Source organism: Geotrypetes seraphini, chromosome 12 (genome assembly GCF_902459505.1).
Source record: "Geotrypetes seraphini chromosome 12, aGeoSer1.1, whole genome shotgun sequence".
In the NCBI taxonomy this organism is placed as follows: domain Eukaryota; kingdom Metazoa; phylum Chordata; class Amphibia; order Gymnophiona; family Dermophiidae; genus Geotrypetes; species Geotrypetes seraphini.
In genome coordinates, this window is record NC_047095.1 from 49,139,400 (window position 1) to 49,160,068 (window position 20,669).

Genomic DNA, 20,669 nt, shown 5'->3' on the forward strand with positions numbered 1-20,669 from the left:
TATGTACTTACTTAGGTAAAACAGCCTGGCTGAAAATTTTCCTCTGTCTAACTCCGGGCACTTGTGGTTTTGGATTTGTGCGTTGTTTTGCTTCTAATTTTTGCCTGCCCACATTGTGGCTATAACATTGGTAGGCAGCGTTCATGCTTGGCCAATATAGGCAATTTTCAAAGGGGAAACTACTCTTTGAAAAGTAGTTATAAATACTCAAGGACTTCACAGCTGTGTGAACTATTAAAAAATTGCTTCCAAAATGTTCCTATCCTATTATAGAAGAAATAGTAATATTACAGTATGATTTACTTTTATAAAAAAGTTATATATTTAGTAAGGTATTCTATAAACATCTGTGCTATATTCTACTCATGGCTACATTTTTTTAACAGTAGAAAAACAATAGGCTTTCAAGCAGACATCCTGCCCATCATAAGCAAAAGCATTATAGAAACATTTTGGCAAATACAGGAACATAAGAATTGCCGCTGCTGGGTCAGACCAGTGGTCCATCGTGCCCAGCAGTCCGTTCACGCGGCGGCTCTCTGGTTAAAGACCAGCGCACTAACTGAGACTAGCCCTATCAGCGTACGTTCCTGTTCAGCAGGAACTTGTCTAACTTCGTCTTGAATCCCTGGAGGGTGTTTTCCCCTATGACAGACTCCGGAAGAGCGTTCCAGATTTCTACCACTCTCTGGGTGAAGAAGAACTTCCTTACGTTTGTACGGAATCTATCCCCTTTCAATTTTAGAGAATGCCCTCTCGTTCTCCCTACCATGGAGAGGGTGAACAACCTGTCCTTATCTACTAAGTCTATTTCCTTCAGTATCTTGAATGTTTCGATCATGTCCCCTCTCAATCTCCTCTGTTCGAAGGAGAAAACATGCATCTTTCAATATTAATGCAATCAGATTTGCAAATTTTAGAATTATTCCTCTTCAAAATTGTATTATATATAAAGACCTCACTCAAGTTTTCAAAACAATCCCACATTCTTATTAAGCTTCCAGCATGGAAGGTGGAAACCACCATTAAAGATAAGTGTTGCCAAAAGGTTTAATATATGTAATACCTCTCTCATACAACATTACACACTCACAAAAGTGGTTGCAAACAGTAAGCGTTAGATTACATATTGTTTGATTGAGCTGTGGTTCCATTAATTCACATTGTAAGGGGAAGATGGAGGTGCATATAGATGATTAAAGCCACATTTTCAAGATGGGGCCTGAAATAACATAGGTTATAAGAGGTCTTGTGATCTGAGCCTGTCCAGCTCTATGCTACACACTCCTCCTAGTTTCATATTAAGAATGTGGGATTGTTTTGAAAACATGAATGAGGTATTTATATATATATACAGTGGTACCTTGGTTTACGAGCATATTTCGTTCCTGAAGCATGCTTGTAAACCAAAATACTCGTATATCAAAGCGAGTTTCCCCATAGGAAATAATGGAAACTCGCTTTGATACGTTCCCACACCCCCCCTCCCGAGGCCAGCGGCGCTGCTCTATTCCCCCCCCATGAGAACCGGCATTGCTCCCCCCGAAGGCCCCCCCCGCAATCCGACACCCTCCCCACCGCGATCAGGCACCCTCCCCCTTGCGATCCAGCACCTCCCCGCCACAACCTGAAGTCCCCCAGACCCACCTGAACCCACTTCTTACTTTCAGCTTGGCCTCGGCACCAGCATGTCCTGTGTGTTGATGCCGGTGCCCGAAGATTGGCCTCCTCTTCTGTGCTGGGCCTTGAGCATCTGCGCATGCTCAAGGCCTGTGAGTTCACGCTCTCTCTGAGATTCTCAGAGATCTCGTAGAGAACGTGAACTCGCAGGCCTTGAGCATGCGCAGATGCTCAAGGCCCAGCAGAGAAGAGGAGGCCGATCTTCGGGCACCGGCACCAACGCACAGGACATGCCAGTGCCGGTGCCGAGGCCGAGCTGAAAGTAAGAAGCGGGTTCGGGTGGGTCTGGGGAACTTCAGGTTGCAGCGGGGGTGTGCCGGATCACGGGGGGAGGGGGGGTGCTCGTAAATCGAGCCGATTTTGCGAATGTTTTGCTCGTCTTGCAAAACACTCGCAAACTGGTGCACTCGTAAACCGAGGTACCACTGTATATATATATATATATAATACAGTTTTGAAGAGGAATAATTCTAAAATTTGAAAATCTGATTGCATTAATGTTGAAAGTTGCAAGTTAAGGTGTATATCAATCCTGTAATTGCCCAATTTTCTATAATACATTTTTTAACAGGACACTCCCCTTTTTCTATCAAAACCCCTGCTGCCAAAACAGTGCATCTAAATTACCGAAGTTAGGGATAAGTGGTGACTTGAATTAGGCTCTGGTAGAAAAATTATTAAGCAATAATAATATTTGCTACTCTCCATTTGCAATTGCCTTCATCTTGGTTCTGGAGGCCGCACTTTCATAAAGATATAAAAAGAATGGAGTAGGTCCAGGGGAAGGCTACTAAAATGGGGCATGGTCTTCATCATAAGGAATATGGGGACAGGCTTAAAGATCTCAATCTGTATACTTTAGATGAAAGGCGGGAGAGGGGAGATATGATAGAGACATTTAAATACCTACGTAATATAAATGTGGATGAGTCGAGTCTCTTTCATTTGAAAGGAAACTCTGTAATGAGAAGGCATAGGATGAAGTTAAGAGGTGATAGACTCTGGAGTAATCTGAGGAAATACTTAAGAAGCGATCCCCATTCCTGGTGTTTTATACTCCCCCCCTTCCCTTTAATTAATTTGTTTTTAATGATGTAAATTATTAACTTTCCCCTTAAGCTCATGTTCGTATTTGTAATTTGTCTATTTAATGTTCACATCCCCCCCCCTACAAAAATTTATTTTAACCTTTCATTTTTAGCATTATAAACCGGCCAGGTGCACATCGATGGTCGGTATATTAAAATTAATTAAACCCGAAACTTGATTAAACTTGAAACTTACGGAAAGGGTGGTAGATGTGTGGAAGTCTCCCGGAAGAGGTGGGGGGAAACAGACACTGTGTCTGAATTCAAGAGGGCCTGGGATAGACACAGGGAATCTCTCGGAGAGAGAAAGAGATAATGGTTACTGCGGATGGGCAGACTAGATGGGCCTTTTGGCCTTTATCTGCTATCATGTTTCTATAACCATAAAGCTCTATGACATCACAATGCAGGTGTAAAGAGCCTTAACCAATAGGGAGAGGAGGAGACAGTGGATGCTGTAGATCAGTGGTCTCAAACTGGAAGCCTGTAGGCCACATGCGGCCCGCCAGGTACTATTTTGAGGCCCCCTCAGTATGTTTATCATAATCACAAAAGTAAAATAAAACAGTTTCTTGATCAAATGTCTCTTTAACTATAAATGACAATATTATTATTATTAAGACTTAGCCAAAAGGAAAGATTTATAAATTATAAAGAGTTTTACCTCATGCAAAATTGTCGTTTCTTTAATAAGACATTAACTATTTTATTTTTTTTGGCCCTCCAAATACCTACAAATCCAAAATGTGGCCCTGCAAAGGGTTTGAGTTTGAGACCACTGCTGTAGATGCATAGACTGGATGGGCCATTTGGCCTTTAACTGCTGTCATGTTCCTATGTTTCCTTCTCTGAGGTTTTCTTATTGATTTATGAGAGAAGGGATTTTCCCAGTTTGCCTGCATAGCGAATACCGTGTAGAGAGGGGAAGGATAGTTTATACCTTTGGGCGGGTCTGCTAGAGTCAGGACTCGAGGAGTTATAAGATAGTGGGATTAAGGGAGGAAGGATGCCGTGAATGATCTTAAAAGCCAGGCAGGACTGCGAAGAATTGCAAAGGGACTTGGACAAACTAGGGGAATGGGCAGAGAGATGGCAGATGAAGTTCAACGTTGAGAAGTGTAAAGTATTGCATGTGGGAAGCAGAAACCGAGGTACAACTATACGATGGGAGGGATGTTATTGGATGAGAGTACCCAAGAAAGGGACTTGGGGGTAATGGTGGACATGACAATGAAGCCGACGGCACAGTGCGCAGCGGCCGCTAAGAGAGTGAATAGAATGCTAGGTATAATCAAGAAGGGTATTACAACCAGGACTAAAGAAGTTATTCTGCCGCTGTATCAGGCGATGGTGCACCCGCATCTGGAATACTGCGTCCAATATTGGTCGCCGTACCTTAAGAAGGATATGGCGTTATTCGAGAGAGTACAGAGGAGAGCGACATGACTGATTAAGGGGATGGAAAGCCTTTCATACGCTGGGAGATTAGAAAAACTGGGACTCTTTTCCCTGGAGAAGAGGAGACTTAGAGGGGATATGATAGAGACTTACAAGATCATGAAGGGCATAGAGAGAGTAGAGAGGGACAGATTCTTCAAACTTTCAAATAATAAAAGAACAAAGAGGACATTCGGAAAGCTGAAAGGGGACAGATTCAAAACGAATGTTAGGAAGTTCTTTTTTATCCAACGTGTGGTGGACACCTGGAATGCGCTTCCAGAGGGCGTAATAGGGCAGATTACGGTACTGGGGTTTAAGAAAGGATTGGACAATTTCCTGCTGGAAAAGGGGATAGAAGGGTATATAGATAGAGGTTTACTGCACAGGTCCTGGACCTGTTGGGCCGCCGCGTGAGCGGACTGCTGGGCACGATGGACCTCAGGTCTGACCCAGTGGAGGCATTTCTTATGTTCGTATGTTCTTATTTGAAATGGATTCTAGAAATCACTGGGAGCCAGTGAAGTTTGGCTAGGAGTGGGGAGACATGGTCAGAAATCTGTAGATTCAACTTGTTGGATAGGCAGTGGCAAAGTGAGGGAGGGTGGTGCTCCCCATCGCCCATCCCGCATTCTTCCATGCTGCGCCACGTGCCCCCTCAGTCTCCCCCACCACGCCGTCCATCCCGCCACCGCGTACCTCTTGAAATGTCCTCTGGTGCAAGCAGCACACTCAGCCTGCTGTTCGCGATGGCCGTGGCACGCTTCTGACGTCATGTCCTGGTCCCACGAGCCAAGGCCAGCGTGAGCAGCAGGTGGAGCGTCTGCTTGCACCGGCGAATATTTCAAGGGGTGGAGTGTTCTGCTCGTGCTGGTGAACTTTTAAAGAGGTACATAGGGGAAAAGAGGTGCCGGCACCTCCACTCAAAAATAGCACCCGGGGCGGTCCACACCCACTGCCCCCCTGCCCCTTTACGCCACTGTGGGTATGCTTTGTGAAGGGGAGTAGTGTAAAAGTTGAGTGCCCTATACCAGTGATTCCCAACCCTGTCCTGGAGGAACACCAGGCCAATCGGGTTTTCAGGCTAGCCCTAATGAATATGCATGAGAGAGATTTGCATATGATGGAAGTGATAGGCATCCAAATTTGCTTCATGCATATTCATTAGGGCTAGCCTGAAAACCCAATTGGCCTGGTGTTCCTCCAGGACAGGGTTGGGAACCACTGCCCTATACCCTTGAATGGTCATGTTGGGCAGGATTGCAGTTAACCTAGCTTTTTTGGATAGGACTCTTGCATTTCAAGCAAGTAAGCAGCAGTCCTGGTGGGGTAATTGTATTGGTGGAGTTATGCTATCTTATGGTGCATTTCAAAAAGTAATTAAGTCAGCGTTGTTTGATAAATTCATTTCCTAAATGCGGATATTACTGTTGATTATATGTAAGAAACTTCTTGTATTTTAATTATTTGTATTGTATTTCGCTGACTGTCCAGCCTTCTTTTGTGTAAACCGCCTAGAAATTGTTTGATTATGGCGGCATAGAAGAATAAAGTTATGTTATGTTATGTAAAGTGTAAATTAAGATAAAGTGCAAATTATTTCTTTTAATTTGCAACTTGGTATGCACCGAGAGAAACCTTTGCCTCTCTGGTAACACTGACCTAGCAACACGTGGCTCTGTAGTGGTTCTTTAATTTTCTCTCTGGGATTTGGAGAGTAGATGGATATAATGATACCAAAAAACAACCATTGAATCAGAGAAATTGACTAGAGAATGACACGGGGAGCGATCCCCGCAGCGAACCGCTGCGTGGCTGCGGTTTGGCTGCGGGTTATGGTGACCTCATTAGCAAATCGCCGCAGACGCGGGGACAAATCCTTTCACCGACCGCAAAAACGGTGAATAGATTTGTCCCCGCAGGCCAATGTCCCCCCCTCTAGGAACCGCAATTTACCTGTGTTTTCACCGTGCTCCTCATTTGTCAGATCAACCCTTCCTGCCAATAGAACCCGCCCCCCCCCCCCCCGACGATCGCCCTCACTGGTAGGAGGGTGCACAACCCCTCCTGCCGGCACCCCCAACGGCCCCCTATATCGCCAATAGGAGGGTGCCCAACCCCTCCTGCCGGTCCCTCCCCCAACAAACCCCGCCATCCCGAAACACCACCCTTAGTCTTACTTTCCAAGTTGGACCGGACGGCTCCTCACACGTATGGCCAGCAGGCTTGCCTCCGTCCAAATGAGGCGGGCCCGCCCCTCCCCTCCCCTGCCTAACCCACAGGATCCTAGGGCCTGATTGGCCCAAGCACCTAAGGCCCCTCCTATAGCGGGAGTGGCTTTAGGTGCCTAGACCAATCAGGCCCTAGGATCCTGTGGGTTGGGCAGGGTAGGGGCGGGCCCGCCTCATTTGGACGGAGGCAAGCCTGCTGGCCATACGTGTGAGGAGCCGTCCGGTCCAACTTGGAAAGTAAGACTAAGGGGGTTCCGGGGTGGGAGGGTTCGTTGGGGGGGGGTCCAGCAGGAGGGGTTGGGTACCCTCCTGCCGGCGATCTTAGGGGAGGCCATTGGGAGGACCGGCAGGAGGGGTTGGGTACCCTTCTGCTGCGATTGTCGGGAGGGCCGTTGGGGGGGTCTACAGGAGGGGTTGGGTGCCCTCCTGCCGTGATCGCTGGGGGGAGGGGAGACTTGCAGCCGTAGCCGCGGTCACTATGCTAATCACGGCAGGGAGATCTTTGCCGCGATTAGGTACAGCGGCCGCGTCTACTTACCATATAGGCTAACATTGTAAGCATTTAAAGTACATGTCGTGTTTGTTTTTGCATTGCTAGCCCCAGGGGTGGTGGAAGATTAGTGATTGAAAAACTGTATGAAAAATAACTATTTTAAATTTAGTGATCAAAATGTGTCAGTTTTGAGAATTTATATTAATTAATTTTTTCTCTGCGTGTTTTGTTTTTGTATAGTTATTAACTAATATTTAACTAAGTTTTAAAGTTTTAAAGAATGTTTCCTTTATACGTAAATAAAGAAAAGTGAATGGGATTGCAGTGGCGGTGACGGGGCGGTGAATGGGGTGGCAGTGGCGGTGACGGGGCGGTGAAGAGGATGGTGAGACGGGGACGGGGCGGTGACGGGGATGGTGAGACGGGGACGGGGCAGTGACGGGGATGGTGAGACGGGGACGGGGCGGTGACGGGGACCAATTTTTTCACCGTGTCATTCTCTAAAATTGACTTTCTGTATTTGACATTACGGATATCAGTTTCTTTAATTCATATATATGCACTTCTCAAAATTACAAGTAAATTTCCATGCTTTCTATTTCAAATAACACTAGTGGCATTTCCAGTTGACTCAGATGCAATGAATGATGAATCCAACCAGCAGTTTAATTTAATCCCAGCTCTGATATAATATGGTTTTTAAGATGGGAATTCTTTTTAGCTTTTTGGCATCTTACAAATAACAATTTTTCAGCAACTGTTATGCTTAAGGTCAGTGTATCGCAAACCGTGTGCCGTGGCACATTCCAGGTTTGCCGCGAGATGCCGGCGGGGGGAAGAGGCGCCAGCGCTGGCTGGCTGCTTACAAGACACGATTGTTGTGGCGAGAGGCACATCCTGTAGACTGTCAGCCGGCGCCTGCACGTTTCCTCCTCGCTGGTGTCTCTTCTCCCCGCACGGATTACAGTAAAACAAACAACAGAATATTTCACGTAATCTTCACAAAACAAACTGCAACAAGTAACCCCGCTACATCATCCCCTCTTCTAAAATTTCTGATATAAAATCTCACAAAGACCTTTCAGTCAAAAAGAAATATTTCACAACATTTAGTTCTAGAAAATGCTTGTACAAATAAGTAAGTTTTCAATTCCTTTTTAAAAGATTTTAGAGGGCTGCAAAAAAAAAAAAAAAAGCTAGAGATGCAGGAATTGTAAGGAAGCGAAAGATGTTATTTATACAAATTTGGGATTCATATTTGCAAGATTTGCATCCTAAGGGTCGTAATGCGATTTTAAGTTGGATCTCTTAATTAGGCTTTTTATTAAGTTAAATGAAGAGAGTAACATTGGGTAGACAGTACTATTGGATGAGAAGGGGTGGGTGTGGAGAGGGATGGTTAAGGTTCAAATTCATATAGATAAGTGGGGGTTTAATGATATTGAAATTTTTTTTAAAATTATGTATATTAATAATTGATGCATTATTGATGTCTTTTGATGCTGTATTTATTTGCAAGTTTTGTACCCTAAGGGCTGTAATGAGATTTTAAGTTAGATTTCTTTATTTATGAGAATATCATTGGGTAGAGAGTACTATTGGGTGGGAAGGGGTGGGTATAGAGAGGGAAGGTAAAGGTTCAAACTCATATAGATAAGTGGGGTTTATTGATATTGGAATTTGTCTTTTATTATGTTTATTAATAATTGATGCATATTGATGTTTTTTGATGCTGTATTATTGTATTTGATGATATTTGTATCAATAAAAACTGTTTGAATCTAAAAGATTTTAACTCCCTACATAATCTCAAATGACCTGGCAACTGAAATTGCTGTTGAATGGAAATAAGAACATTTTCAGTCTTGGGAAGGTTCTCAGTACATTTGGTTGACATCTTTTCAAGTCTTTTAGGGCTCCTTTTTCAAAAGTGCATTAGGGCCTTAATGCGCAGAATAGCACACGCTAGCCACTACTGCCTCTTGAGCAGGCGGTAATAGTGCACACTAAAAACGCTAGCGCACCTTTGTAAAAGGAGCTCTTAATATTATAATTATGTTATTTTAAATCAATCATACTTACTTTCATCAAAGAGACTTCTTCAGGGTTAGGAATTCTTGGCTGTTCGTGCAGTAGTTTGCTTAGCTTTGCTTCCAGGTCCTCTATTTTATTCTGAAGCTGGATCTTGTCTTGCAAAAGATTTTCAACTTTGGAATTAATTTCATGCGACATGTTTTTAAGCTCTTCGTTGTTGGCTTGCAATTTAGACGCTGTTTTCTTGAGCTCCTCTTCGTCTTCCTTTATTCCATTGGTCTGTTCCGAGAGCTCATAAAAAGTCTTGTCAAAGATATTAAGCTTCTGGAATATGTCGTTAATTTGCACTTTGGTTTTGTGAACAAAGTCTTTAAGACCATGTCCCAGTTGAAGGAGACCATTGGCTAAAAGTCTTACATCATCTATCATGGCAAACTTTGATTTTGCCTCAGTAGGCACAGAGTCAAATATTAAATCATCTTTTTCTATCCTAGATGAAAGAGCCAAAGGGATAATGAAAAAGAAAAATGTTGTCTTCATTTTAGCCTGCATAGATTTTCCTAGTTGGAAATTTTTAGATGTTTTCACCCTGATTGTGGTTGCACTATATATAACACAGGGCGGTTCAAGCGAGACATGCTTTTACAGTGATTAATTATTAAGTAGGGCACGTCTGAACTAACTTAACCCTTGTCCAATTTTCCATGCTGTATAAAAATGTGTCATAGAGCCTTAGGAGCAGACTGGTTGGATGGTATAAAATTATAGAAAAGCAACATTTTGTACTTCACTAATATACCATATGATGACAAATTTGTTTTCAAAGCATTAGTCTTTAAAGTCCCTATTTGGAAAACTGTTACAGTACCATTTAATGATATAAAATCATTACAGAATCTCAGTGTGGTATATAATGTAGCCTTTCAGAAAAACACATGCGACTCCCCCTTGGAAAAGTTATGCACTCCTTGGGGGGTGGGAAGGGTGTCACTAAACTGAAAAGCCTGTGGAGGGATGTTGACACAATTACACCCAGGGAGGTGTAATTGTGTAATTGAAGGGGAATAAATGGACTGAGCAGGAAAATCACATGGCCTTTGGTTGCCCGATCCCAGGTTTTGATCAAGGAAATATTACTGGGAAAGAGGATTGATTTGCCCCCCCCCCCCCCCTACTGACGGGCAGGAGCCAAGGTGGAGGGAAACAGCAAAGTGTGGAAGAAGTGGTCCCAGGCTGAGGAATGAGAGTGGAACCAGGAGTAGCCTACTGGCTGGAAAAAGAAAAATCTCTCAAATCAGAGGCTTTTTTCACCAGGATGGGACAGACTTGAACTCATTGGAGACTTGTAAAGCGAATGTATTTTCCTTAGAAACTGGTATATTCAGTAGTTCTGCATTCCTAGAGCTGAGGTGTGATTGTTTCAGTAAAGTGACATTTTTGTAAAGAAAAAAAACCCCCAAAACCCTTCATGGTTTGTGTGCAGCTCATTTTTGAGACTGGTAAATAGACGAAACTGCATGATTGTCTGGGTGGGTTTGTCCGCGCACGATTGTCTAATGCGCTTTTGACTGGCTACGGGTAAATAGAAACTATAAGGTGAGATACCCTCTGGCCTACCAGGATTTTACCCAAACCTTTACTACCAATCGTTTCTATAGTGGTGCTAGATCAGGGTAGGCAATTACGGTCCTCGAGAGCCACAGGCAGGTCAGGTTTTCAGGATATCCGCAATGAATATGTATGAGATGGATTTGCGTGCACTGCCTCCTTGAGATACACATCTGTCTCATGCATATTTATTGTGGATATCCTGAAAACCTGACCTGCCTGTGGCTCTCGAGGACCCCTGTACTAGATGTATACCTTACATATAGGTGCTTTCTGTGTCCCTTGTGAACTTACAATCTTAAATTTTATACCTAGGGCAATGGAAGGTTAAGTGGTTTGCCCAAGGTCACAAGGAACTGCAGTAGGAATTGAGCCCAGTTTGTCTGGTTCAAAGCCCACTGCACTAACCATTGGGCTACTCCTCCTAACAAACTTAATCCATTATGTAAATGTCGGTCCGGGTGCCTGATCCCAAGAGCTTAGCCGTATCCAGGCAGCCGGGCAAAAATGCTCTCAAGATAGAAGCAACAGTGTTGTTACCAAAGTAACCTTCACATCACAAACTTCTGGTGCTAGAAGAGTTTTTCAAAACTGGGTCTTATTCCTTAAAAAACACTATTGTTGCCATGAATATCAAACTTTGCTGGTTTTCAACATTCAAGTGGAAAATGGCAGATCTATTCCAGTGGTTTTCAACCCAGTCCTCAGGGGCCACCTGGCCAGTTGGGTTTTCAGGATGCCGTGCTAAAGCTCAATGCGGTGAAACAGTGAAACAAGTGCAAAGTGCCGACGCTCAAAACGAACAGTGCAGCAACAATAGCGTCAGCCAAAAAGCACTAGTGGTTAGTTTTTAAGAGGAAAAAAAGACCTCAGCGACCTTCATTCAGACAATCAAAACTGCTGAAAATGATTTGTAAAGCAGGTCGTGGCTCTGATCATTGGTCAAAACCTCCAGTTTGACTATATTTATAATTTTTTAAGGTTTTTAAAGTGTGTGGCGCAGTGGTTAAAGCTACAGCCTCAGCACCCTGGGGTTGTGGGTTCAAACCCACGCTGCTCCTTGTGACCCTGGGCAAATCACCCATTCCTCCCGTTGCCCCAGGTACATTAGATAGATTGTGAGCCCGCAAAGACAGACAGGGAAAAATGCTTGAGTACCTGAATAAATTCACGTAAACCGTTCTGAGCTCCCTTGGGAGAACGGTATAGAAAATTGAATGAATAAATAAAATAAAAAATAAAAAAAAATGCAGAAAGCAAATAATTTATCTCAAAAATCCAGATAGCGCCAAAATTGAAAAGCAATTATCTTTTCGTTTTTCTCTGCAATGCTACACATTGAATTTGCCCTACGGGGCACCCTGTTGGGCTTCGTCAGGAGCAGTGCTGCATTACGGATCACAACTTCAAATGATCGAGCCACGACCTGCTTTACAAATCATTTTCAACAGTTTCGATTGAATGAAGGTCTCTGAGGTCTTTTTCCCCCTTAAAAACTAACCACTATAGAGCTACACTTCCCTCTCTCTATTTGCGGTTTTAACATTCGCGATTTCGATTATCTGCAATTTTTTTTTTTCCCCCAGCCCCCCCCCTGAGAATTGCATGTTGGCAGCCCGTATCGAAAAAAAACAGTACCGGGACTTGGATTGGGGCAAGGAGGGAGGCGATCGGAGGAGGAGGGAGACGATCAGAGGAGTTGGAGGTGATCGGAGGTGGAGGGGGGCGATCGGAGGAGGAGGGAGGCAATCAGAGGAGGAGGGGGTCGATTGGAGGAGGAGGGGGCGATTGGAGGAGGAGGGAGGCGATCGGAGGTGGAGGGGGCAATCGGAGGCGGAGGAGTTGAGCAGCCACCTGGTGGTCTAGCGGTGACGCGGGGCAGGAGTGATCTTCCTACATCCTGCCCTGTGCAGAGCCATGCTGTGAGTTTCGGTTGTAGTCTTGTGAGACCATGGGAACTCACTGCACGGGGCAGGAGTGTAGGAAGATCGCTCCTGCCCTGTGTCACCGCTAGGCCACCAGGTAAGGTCCAGAGGTGGGTCAGAGCCGTCCCAAAGTTATTAGCGAACTTTCCCTATTGGCGGTATGGCTCTGCCCCTAACCCCCGCAATTAGGGAGGGAGAAGTGTAGTGCTTTTTGGCTCATGTTATTGTTGTTGCACTTTTCAGGATACCCACGATGAATATGCATGAGAGATATTTGCATGCAGTGGAGGAAGTGCATGCTAATGCATCTTGTGCACATTCATTGTGGATACCTTGACAATTTGACTGGACAGATGGTCCCCGAGGACTAGTTTGGAAATGGCTGTTCTTTTCCTCATGTGATTTAAAGGTGTCGGCTACCCTGAGGGTTGAGCCTCCATAAATAAGCTAATGTACAGAACTGCATGAATGATCACACTAACCCTCTCTTTTACTAAGGTGCGCTATGCTTTTTAGTGTGTGCTAAGTATTGCACGCTAAACGCTAACGCGTGCATGTTATCCTATGGACGCGTTAGCGGTTAGCGCATGCGTTGATTTAGCGAAAACGCTTAGCGTACCTTAGTAAAAGAGGGCCTAAGTTTCCTAAATTATAAAAATTGAAAGTTTATTAATATTATTATCACAATTTGATTTATGCACATCGACGTGCCCAATGATGGTGTGCAATCCAATCCAATCCTTAATCTTATATACCGGGCTATTCCCAAGAAGGACTTGAACCGGTTAACAAAATTAACTCAAAAGAACCTAGGAAAATAGTAATTGGACAGGAAGTTTATCCATTACAAACCCTTATTTGTCAGCTAAAAATTTCTTAAACAGATACGTCTTCAAAGTTTTACTAAAACATGTCAAACATTTCCAGATTTTTACCAAGGCAAATGCCATGGCGTGTGAAATCCTTAGAGAGTTGCACGGGGACAGAAATCCCATCTATCCCTGCCAGGATCTTCTCCGTCCCCACCCATCCCTGCAAGGAATTACCTCCATCTCCGCCCGTCCCCATAAAAAGCAATTACTTCTGACAGGATCATCAATTCCACAGTTTCTTTTCTGCTTGCGCTGCTGTTTTCCTTGTGGAATCTCTTTGGTGGAACCCTTTTTTTGTTTTCTGTTCAGGTAATTAACTTATAAACCCCCTCTTTTACTAAGGCTGACGTGTCCATTATATTATATGGACGAACCCTGCTTCCAAAGCTTTCCATCCCCGTGGGAGTCCCGTGGGCCAGAGGGGGGTCCCCGTGGGAGTCCCGTGGGTTAGGGGAGATTCCCACGATCCCCGTTCCCGTGCAGACCTCTAGAAATCCTACCTAAAGTGTGCAGGTGGACGTGAGCGGTATACTGCTCACTCTGCTATCGTTGTTAAGCGTTGGAGTGATTACATTGTTAACGCTCCTGATTGCTGACTCCCTCACACTGAGGGCACGTCTCACTCACTTTAAATTTTCTGTTAAATGCTATATTTTAAGTTAGTGTGCATCACTGAAACCCCCCTGTGTTGACCGATTGACTGTTGCTGCTCTTTCTTTTGGAATCTTTAAAGTACCTCAGCTGTGGTTGGGGATCTTAACTGAAATTGAAACTATTTTTACACTTACGGCCTCTTTTACAAAGCCGCGCAAATGGCCCCGAAGCCCATAGAGATTTAAAGGGCTTCGGGGCCGTTGCCACATGGGTTTGACTTTAGTTGAAAATATTGTATACATACAGCACAGATTACAGATCAACCTATTTAATATGCAAGCCACTGTTATAGATTGTTTCGAGCAGAATGTCACTTGAGTCAGCATTGGGATAATGTTGACTGTTGCACCAGACTCTGGAAATGCATTATTACGAAATCCAAGGTCACTCTTAAACTCTGATATTGGAATATTATGTGCTGAAATCAACTATCTAAAGCAAGGATGTCAAAGTCCCACCTCGAGGGCCGCAGTCCAGTCGGGTTTTCAGGATTTCCCCAATGAATATGCCTGAGATCTATTTGCACCCCTCATCTAAAGGCATGCAGATTTAATGCTGACAGCAAGAGCCCTTGGTGATTCACAGACATAGTGCCAGGGCATGTGCAGTGTAAATGGGCAATTAATAGTTAAGTTCTTTGTTTTTGTGACCATGTAGAAATTGTTCTGGGATGCAAAATTAGGAGATTTTTATTTGCTAGCCATTCAATGCTCCAAACTTTAGCAGTTCCACAAGCTCTGGTGGTACACGCACAGTAGTTTTTCCAAACTAAATATTAGCCTAGAATGTTTGATGCTTTAACCCTTTCAGGACCAAGGGACATATTTGTCCCATAACTTTAAAATCCTATAAATTTTGATTGGGATAGTCTACAGTTCTAAATTTGATATGTACGGATTCCATAGGATACTGCCTTTATGTAAACAAACTGGTTCCGACATTCATTCATTAGCGTCGTTGCTAGATTGACGAGAAGATTCACTTGCCACACTGTCCATAAGCCAGAAATGTGATTTTTTTAAATAAAAATAATGATATTTCACAAAAAAAATCAATTTTTTGGCATCTGCAAGCCCTTTTTACCATAAAAATGTCGTCAAAACCACAAAAATTGGCCTACGATCCTTATGGTCCTGAAAGGGTTAAGGATGTCTTCTACGGTTGTCTTGTGCTTAGTTGTCTTGCGAAAAATTGTGGTTATTCTCAGTTGTCTTGGCACAATTGTCCGCACGCTTTTGTCTTGCGCGCATTTGACTTGCCACCGTCTTCTAAACGTCCAACCATGATGGGTCATGTGAAAACTTCTCGTAGAACACAACGGTAACATCTAGCTCAAATTTATCAACCGAAATCTAGCAAGTCTGAGGGTCATTCTGACCCTTGTGGTTTCAGAGGAAGCTGATCACTGATCACATTACAGATACTGCTGATAGCTTTTGTTCAGGGAAAGTGAAAATCCATAAAAGTTACTTTTGGTAAAGGGGATGGGACTTGATATACTGCTTTTTCTGTGTGGTTTACACCAGTTTTTCTCAACCTTTTCAAGCCAAGAACCCCCTAAGCCTAACAAATACCAACCGAGTACCCCCACCCAAACTCTGCCCCTGACTCTACCCCCATAATAATAATAACAATTGTAATGCAATTTCTTCCATCCATTTTTCATATACACACAATATAATCTTATTAATACATAATGGCAACCACAAAATTTTAAAAAAAACCCCACAAAGCACACTGTAAGCAGAGAAAATGTTGATTATCATTTATATTCGGGGGGTTTCAAAGAGGTCTAGGCAGATGACTTTAAAATATGCAATGTCACCTCAGTAACAACTATAGAAAAATAGACAAATATAGTGCAAAATATAAACAGCAGATATAGGGGTCCTTTTATCAAGCTGCGGTAGGGGTTTAACGTGCGTAATACTGCCTGCTGCGCTAGCCACTAACGCCTGCATTGAGCAGGCGTTAGTTTTCTGGCTGACCGCAGGGGTTAGTGCGTGATGAAATGTCCGACTCACTAACCCCTCTAGCGTGGCTTGATAAAAGGAACCCATAAATTCTCAAAACTGACACATTTTGATCACTAAATTGAAAATAAAATTATTTTTCCTACCTTTGTTGTCTGGTGATTTCATGAGTCTCTAGTTGCACTTCCTTCTGACTGTTCTTTCTTTTCCAATTCCTCCCCTCCCCCCCCCCGTCCACTGCCACCACCAGCATTTCATTATACCCTGCCGTAACTCCGGGAAGGGCCAGCGATTGCATGCCACCGGTCCACAAGCCTTCCCCCCCCCCCCCACACATCAATTCATATGTTGGAGAGAAGGTCCAGGCCAACTAAGCAGTGATTGGCTGGCCTGGACCTTCTCTCTGATGTCAGAATTGATGGGGGGGGGAGGAAGGCTTGTGGGCTGGTGGGGTGCAATCGCTACACGTGCCTGGCCCTTCCTTTCCCGGAGTTGCGGCCGGGGAGAATTAAATGCGGATGGCGGCGGATCGGATGGGGGAGGAACTGGTTCAGTCTGCGTACCCCCAACAGGCGGTTTGCGTACCCCCTAGGATATGCATACCGCAGTTTGAGAAACCCTGGTTTACACAATCAAAGCGGTTTACATATTTTAGACAGGTACTTATTTTGTACCTAGGGCAATATGAAGTATTAAGGAACTTGCCCAGAATCACAAGGAGCTGAAGTGGGAATCAAACTCACAGCTGCTGAGGCAGGTAATCTGGTTTCATCTCAGATATTGTAGACTCTGTATATTCTTTCACAGGAAGAGACCAGGTGCTTGGTGGCAGGAGCAGATACTTGGTCTATTAATAGCTGAGGTGATGTTGTACATGTGAAATCTATATGTTTTGAAATAGTTTGCCCTGTTCAGTTTTTGGAACTTTTACAAGGTTTTACTTGGCAGCTTGTATTGGCTTCCGTGTCTGCCATTAGTTACTTTGAAACCCAAGTAATTCAGTAAAATATTAAATACAGAAAATATTACGGTGGAATTATAGACTATAGACAATTCATTCACTAGTTATTTCTTGTCTGGATTATGGCAATGCCTTATATCACGGTCTTGCCAAAAAAGAGTTAAAACGTCTACAAATAATCCAGAACACAGCCATAAAAGTCAAAAGGCCAAAAAATTCGACCACGTCACTCCTCTTCTGATAAAAAAAGCCCATTGGCTTCCCATCTATCACCATGCCATTTATAAAACTCTATTATTGATATTTAAAACAAGAAACACTGGACAGCCAGAATTCATTAATAAAATTTTGATACCGTACACCACATCACGATCTCTTTGTTCCTCGGAGCAAAATTTATTAGTAATCCCAGCCTTGAACCATATTAACACTAGAAGAAACATTATCTTTTCAGTAGTTGCCCCGACCCTCTGGAACTCAGCACCAAATGCTCTAAGAGAGATAACTAATCTTGAGAAATTAAAATCTTTCCTTAAGACATTCCTTTTTAAAGACGCCTTTCAAGTGTAAAGTCCTTTTAAGGATTTTTATAAATTTTTTTAAAAAACCCAAATGAAATTTATATTTTATGAGTCCACTTCTATTGGACTTACTTGTTTTTAACCCCACCCTTTTGTTTATACCTTTAATATCTTACTTTTTTTCCATTATTGTAGTTCTCCTGTTCTTTTCCGCTCGTACCTGTTCATCTAGTCGTGTATGTCATTGTTTTTATTTAATCATGTATGTTTATTTTGTTAAAGTTAATTTAAATTATATTATCTGTTTCTGCCCTATTTTAAAATGTATAACCATCTTGAAATAAATGATAAGGTGGTATATCAAAATTTTAATAAACTTGAAACTTGAAGGTCAGGGTTGAGGGTAGTTCAGAAGCTGACTAGTCGTGCACATTTTTCGGGCTGCGAGTTGGCCTACTCTTATTGTTGGAGTCACTTCTTTGGGAGGACTGTGGAACATGTAGGAGGGAAGTTGAGTGAAGGTGGGTGTGGAGTTACGATTCTTGGGAGATGACATCAACAGGAAGCAGAGCGTCTTCTACTGATAAAGTACACTTATGAGAAAATGGATGAAGTTGCCTAAATATATAAATACGCCATCTCTAGCTTATTTTGCTCTGACCCAGTGATGAAAGCATAGCACTAATCTAATGATGGTTGTAATGGATTAGCCTGGTAAAAGGGGGCACCTGCAGGTTGCCTGTTAATCTTTATTTCTATATTTTTATAGTGTAAAATTAAGCATTATTCATCACATCGGATTGCAGCTGATTCCAGAATTAGCGGCCACTATGAAAGTTTCTTGGTTGAGTGTATTGAAACTAAAAAGTTCCACTTCAGCTTCATTAGGCCAAACAATACTTCTCTCTCACGCATGAATTGTCCCCTGAGTGTTCCTTCACAAATGTGCAGTGCACTCTACGGCCTTCTCTTCTGCAGTGATTCCTTCTTGCCACCCTCCTATATGCATCTCTGTGGCGTAGGAACACCAAATCTTCGATAACTCTGTTTTTCTACTGTCCAACTCCAGCTCTAACTCCTACTTATGCAGGCAGTCCCCAAGTTACAGACACCCGGCTTAAGGGGAAAATGCTTGAGTACCTGAATAAATTAATGTAAACCGTTCTGAGCTCCCTTGGGAGAACGGTATAGAAAATTGAATAAATAAATGAGTATGACTCGAACTTAAGAACGCGTTTGCAGTTGATTTGATTTCACTGAGCAGTATTTCCAGTGGCATAGACTCTTACATTTTCTCCTGCAACAGATTCAGGAATGATGCATGGCCACATTAAGAACAGTGTATGGTTGTGGAGGCTTTACCTTAGAGCACAGGTGTCAAAGTCGGTCCTCGAGGGCCGCAATCCGGTCGGGTTTTCAGGATTTCCCCAATGAATATGCATTGAAAGCAGTGCATGCACATAGATCTCATGCATATTCATTGGGGAAATCCTGAAAACCCGACTGGATTCCGGCCCTCGAGGACCGACTTTGACACCTGTGCCTTAGAGGGAACAATGGTAGGGACAGTTGGTCCTTCTGTCAACTGGGAGCAGAGGTAAGCAGCAAAAACCTTAAAATCTACAAGTTCTGAGTTACATACAAATCCGACTTAAGAACAGCTTTAAAAATGTAACTCTTTCTTAACCCGGGGGCTGCCTGTATTAAGCTTAAAATTTTTTGATCTGGATCCAAATTACTTACTAGCTTGGTCGGTGTTAGGGGTGATTGACAAACCGGCCTGACATTGAAAGGAGGGACAGCCTGCAGGCAAGCTTTGTGACCCCCCTCTCTAGTGTCTGTCCTGGACCTCGTCATGCAGGTATCTGGTAATTGTAGAATATAGGAATTGTATTATAAAAACTAGGGTGGTTGATATTCAAAATGATTCAAACAGCAAGGAGAGGCTCCTGACCATTTAAATCTCTTGTCTGGGGTAACTGGACATATTTAGTGGCACTAAGGAAGCTTCTATACCACTACTAATGACTGGGGAGTCAATTCTGAACGGTTTGCATGAGATTCAGTAAAGGTGTTACAATACATGAGCTTCAGTAAAGGTGTTACAATGCAGGAGTTTCATCAATGGACTTTGTTTCTTTGTAGAGTAAGCAGCTTGACCCAATAGTGTGCTCTGCATTACATACATTCAGAAACGCAACCTTTTAACCTGACCTAGATTGGGAACATCAAAATGTTTGAAAGTGAACTAACAAAGCAAACAAGACCTCTGGTTCAGGAATTAACTTAGCATTCCGGCAGCATTTCAGGTTATTTCAAGTCAATTAAAAAGATTTATAGGCCTAATCATTAAATCTTGGTGTGGTTGTTTTTTGTTTTTTTTGTCTTTTGACTGCTGCAATGTACAAGACAAATATGCGCCGTTCTTCAAGCTGAGATGTTTTCTGACTGTCCCAATCTTGCTATGTTTGATTTTACAGGAATCTTCTCTACGTCTATCCGCAAAGCCTTAATTTTGCAAATCGTCAAGGTTCTGCAAGAAATATTACTGTGAAAGTCCAGTTCATGTATGGGGAGGATCCAAGCAATGCCATGCCAGTAAGGAATAATTTGCTTTGGTGTTGACCTGGTTGAAGAACAAGCCAGTTAGCTAAAGATGCAAGCCTTTGGCATTCCTAGCTCTTCCTAGGTTTCAGTTTCAAAAACGATCTTGTTCCCACAGGATTAAAACACTGATGGCCCTTTCTTGCATTTGTTACGTGACTTGGCTTGTTCATTCATACACACAATATACGTAGGCCACCTGCTTGTAGACCTGAGCTTAATAATGCCCAAAATTTACTCCCAAAGAAGCGCTCTGAAACCTGGCCTAAACCAGTTGCACCTGAAAATAATATTTAAATTGTTGCTTTTTGGGGGAAGGGGTGGGGGAATACCTGTAGGCAGCTGGAGTGTGGCCTAGTCCAGGGGTAGGCAATTCCGGTCCTCGAGAGCCGGAGCCAGGTCAGGTTTTCAGGATATCCACAATGAATATGTATGAGATAGATTTGCATGCACTGCCTCCTTGAGATGCAAATCTATCTCATGCATTTTTATTGTGGATATCTTGAAAACCTGACCTGGCTCCGGCTCTTTAGGACTGGAATTGCCTACCCTTGGCCTAGTCCAATGTCTCTCAAACTTTTTTTTAGC

The 20,669-nt window shown here is 43.2% G+C and overlaps 1 protein-coding gene across 9 annotated transcripts in view; it reads left to right on the forward strand.

Moving 5' to 3' along the window:
• The window catches only part of DOCK7 (dedicator of cytokinesis 7), a 287,050-nt gene that overhangs the window by 125,268 nt on the left and 141,113 nt on the right, over positions 1-20,669 (forward strand). For all 9 annotated transcript variants that reach the window (XM_033917249.1, XM_033917242.1, XM_033917240.1 and 6 more), the window contains exon 15: positions 19,958-20,075. In XM_033917249.1, the coding sequence (XP_033773140.1) occupies positions 19,958-20,075 (118 nt within the window). The remainder of the gene's footprint in view (positions 1-19,957; positions 20,076-20,669) is intronic.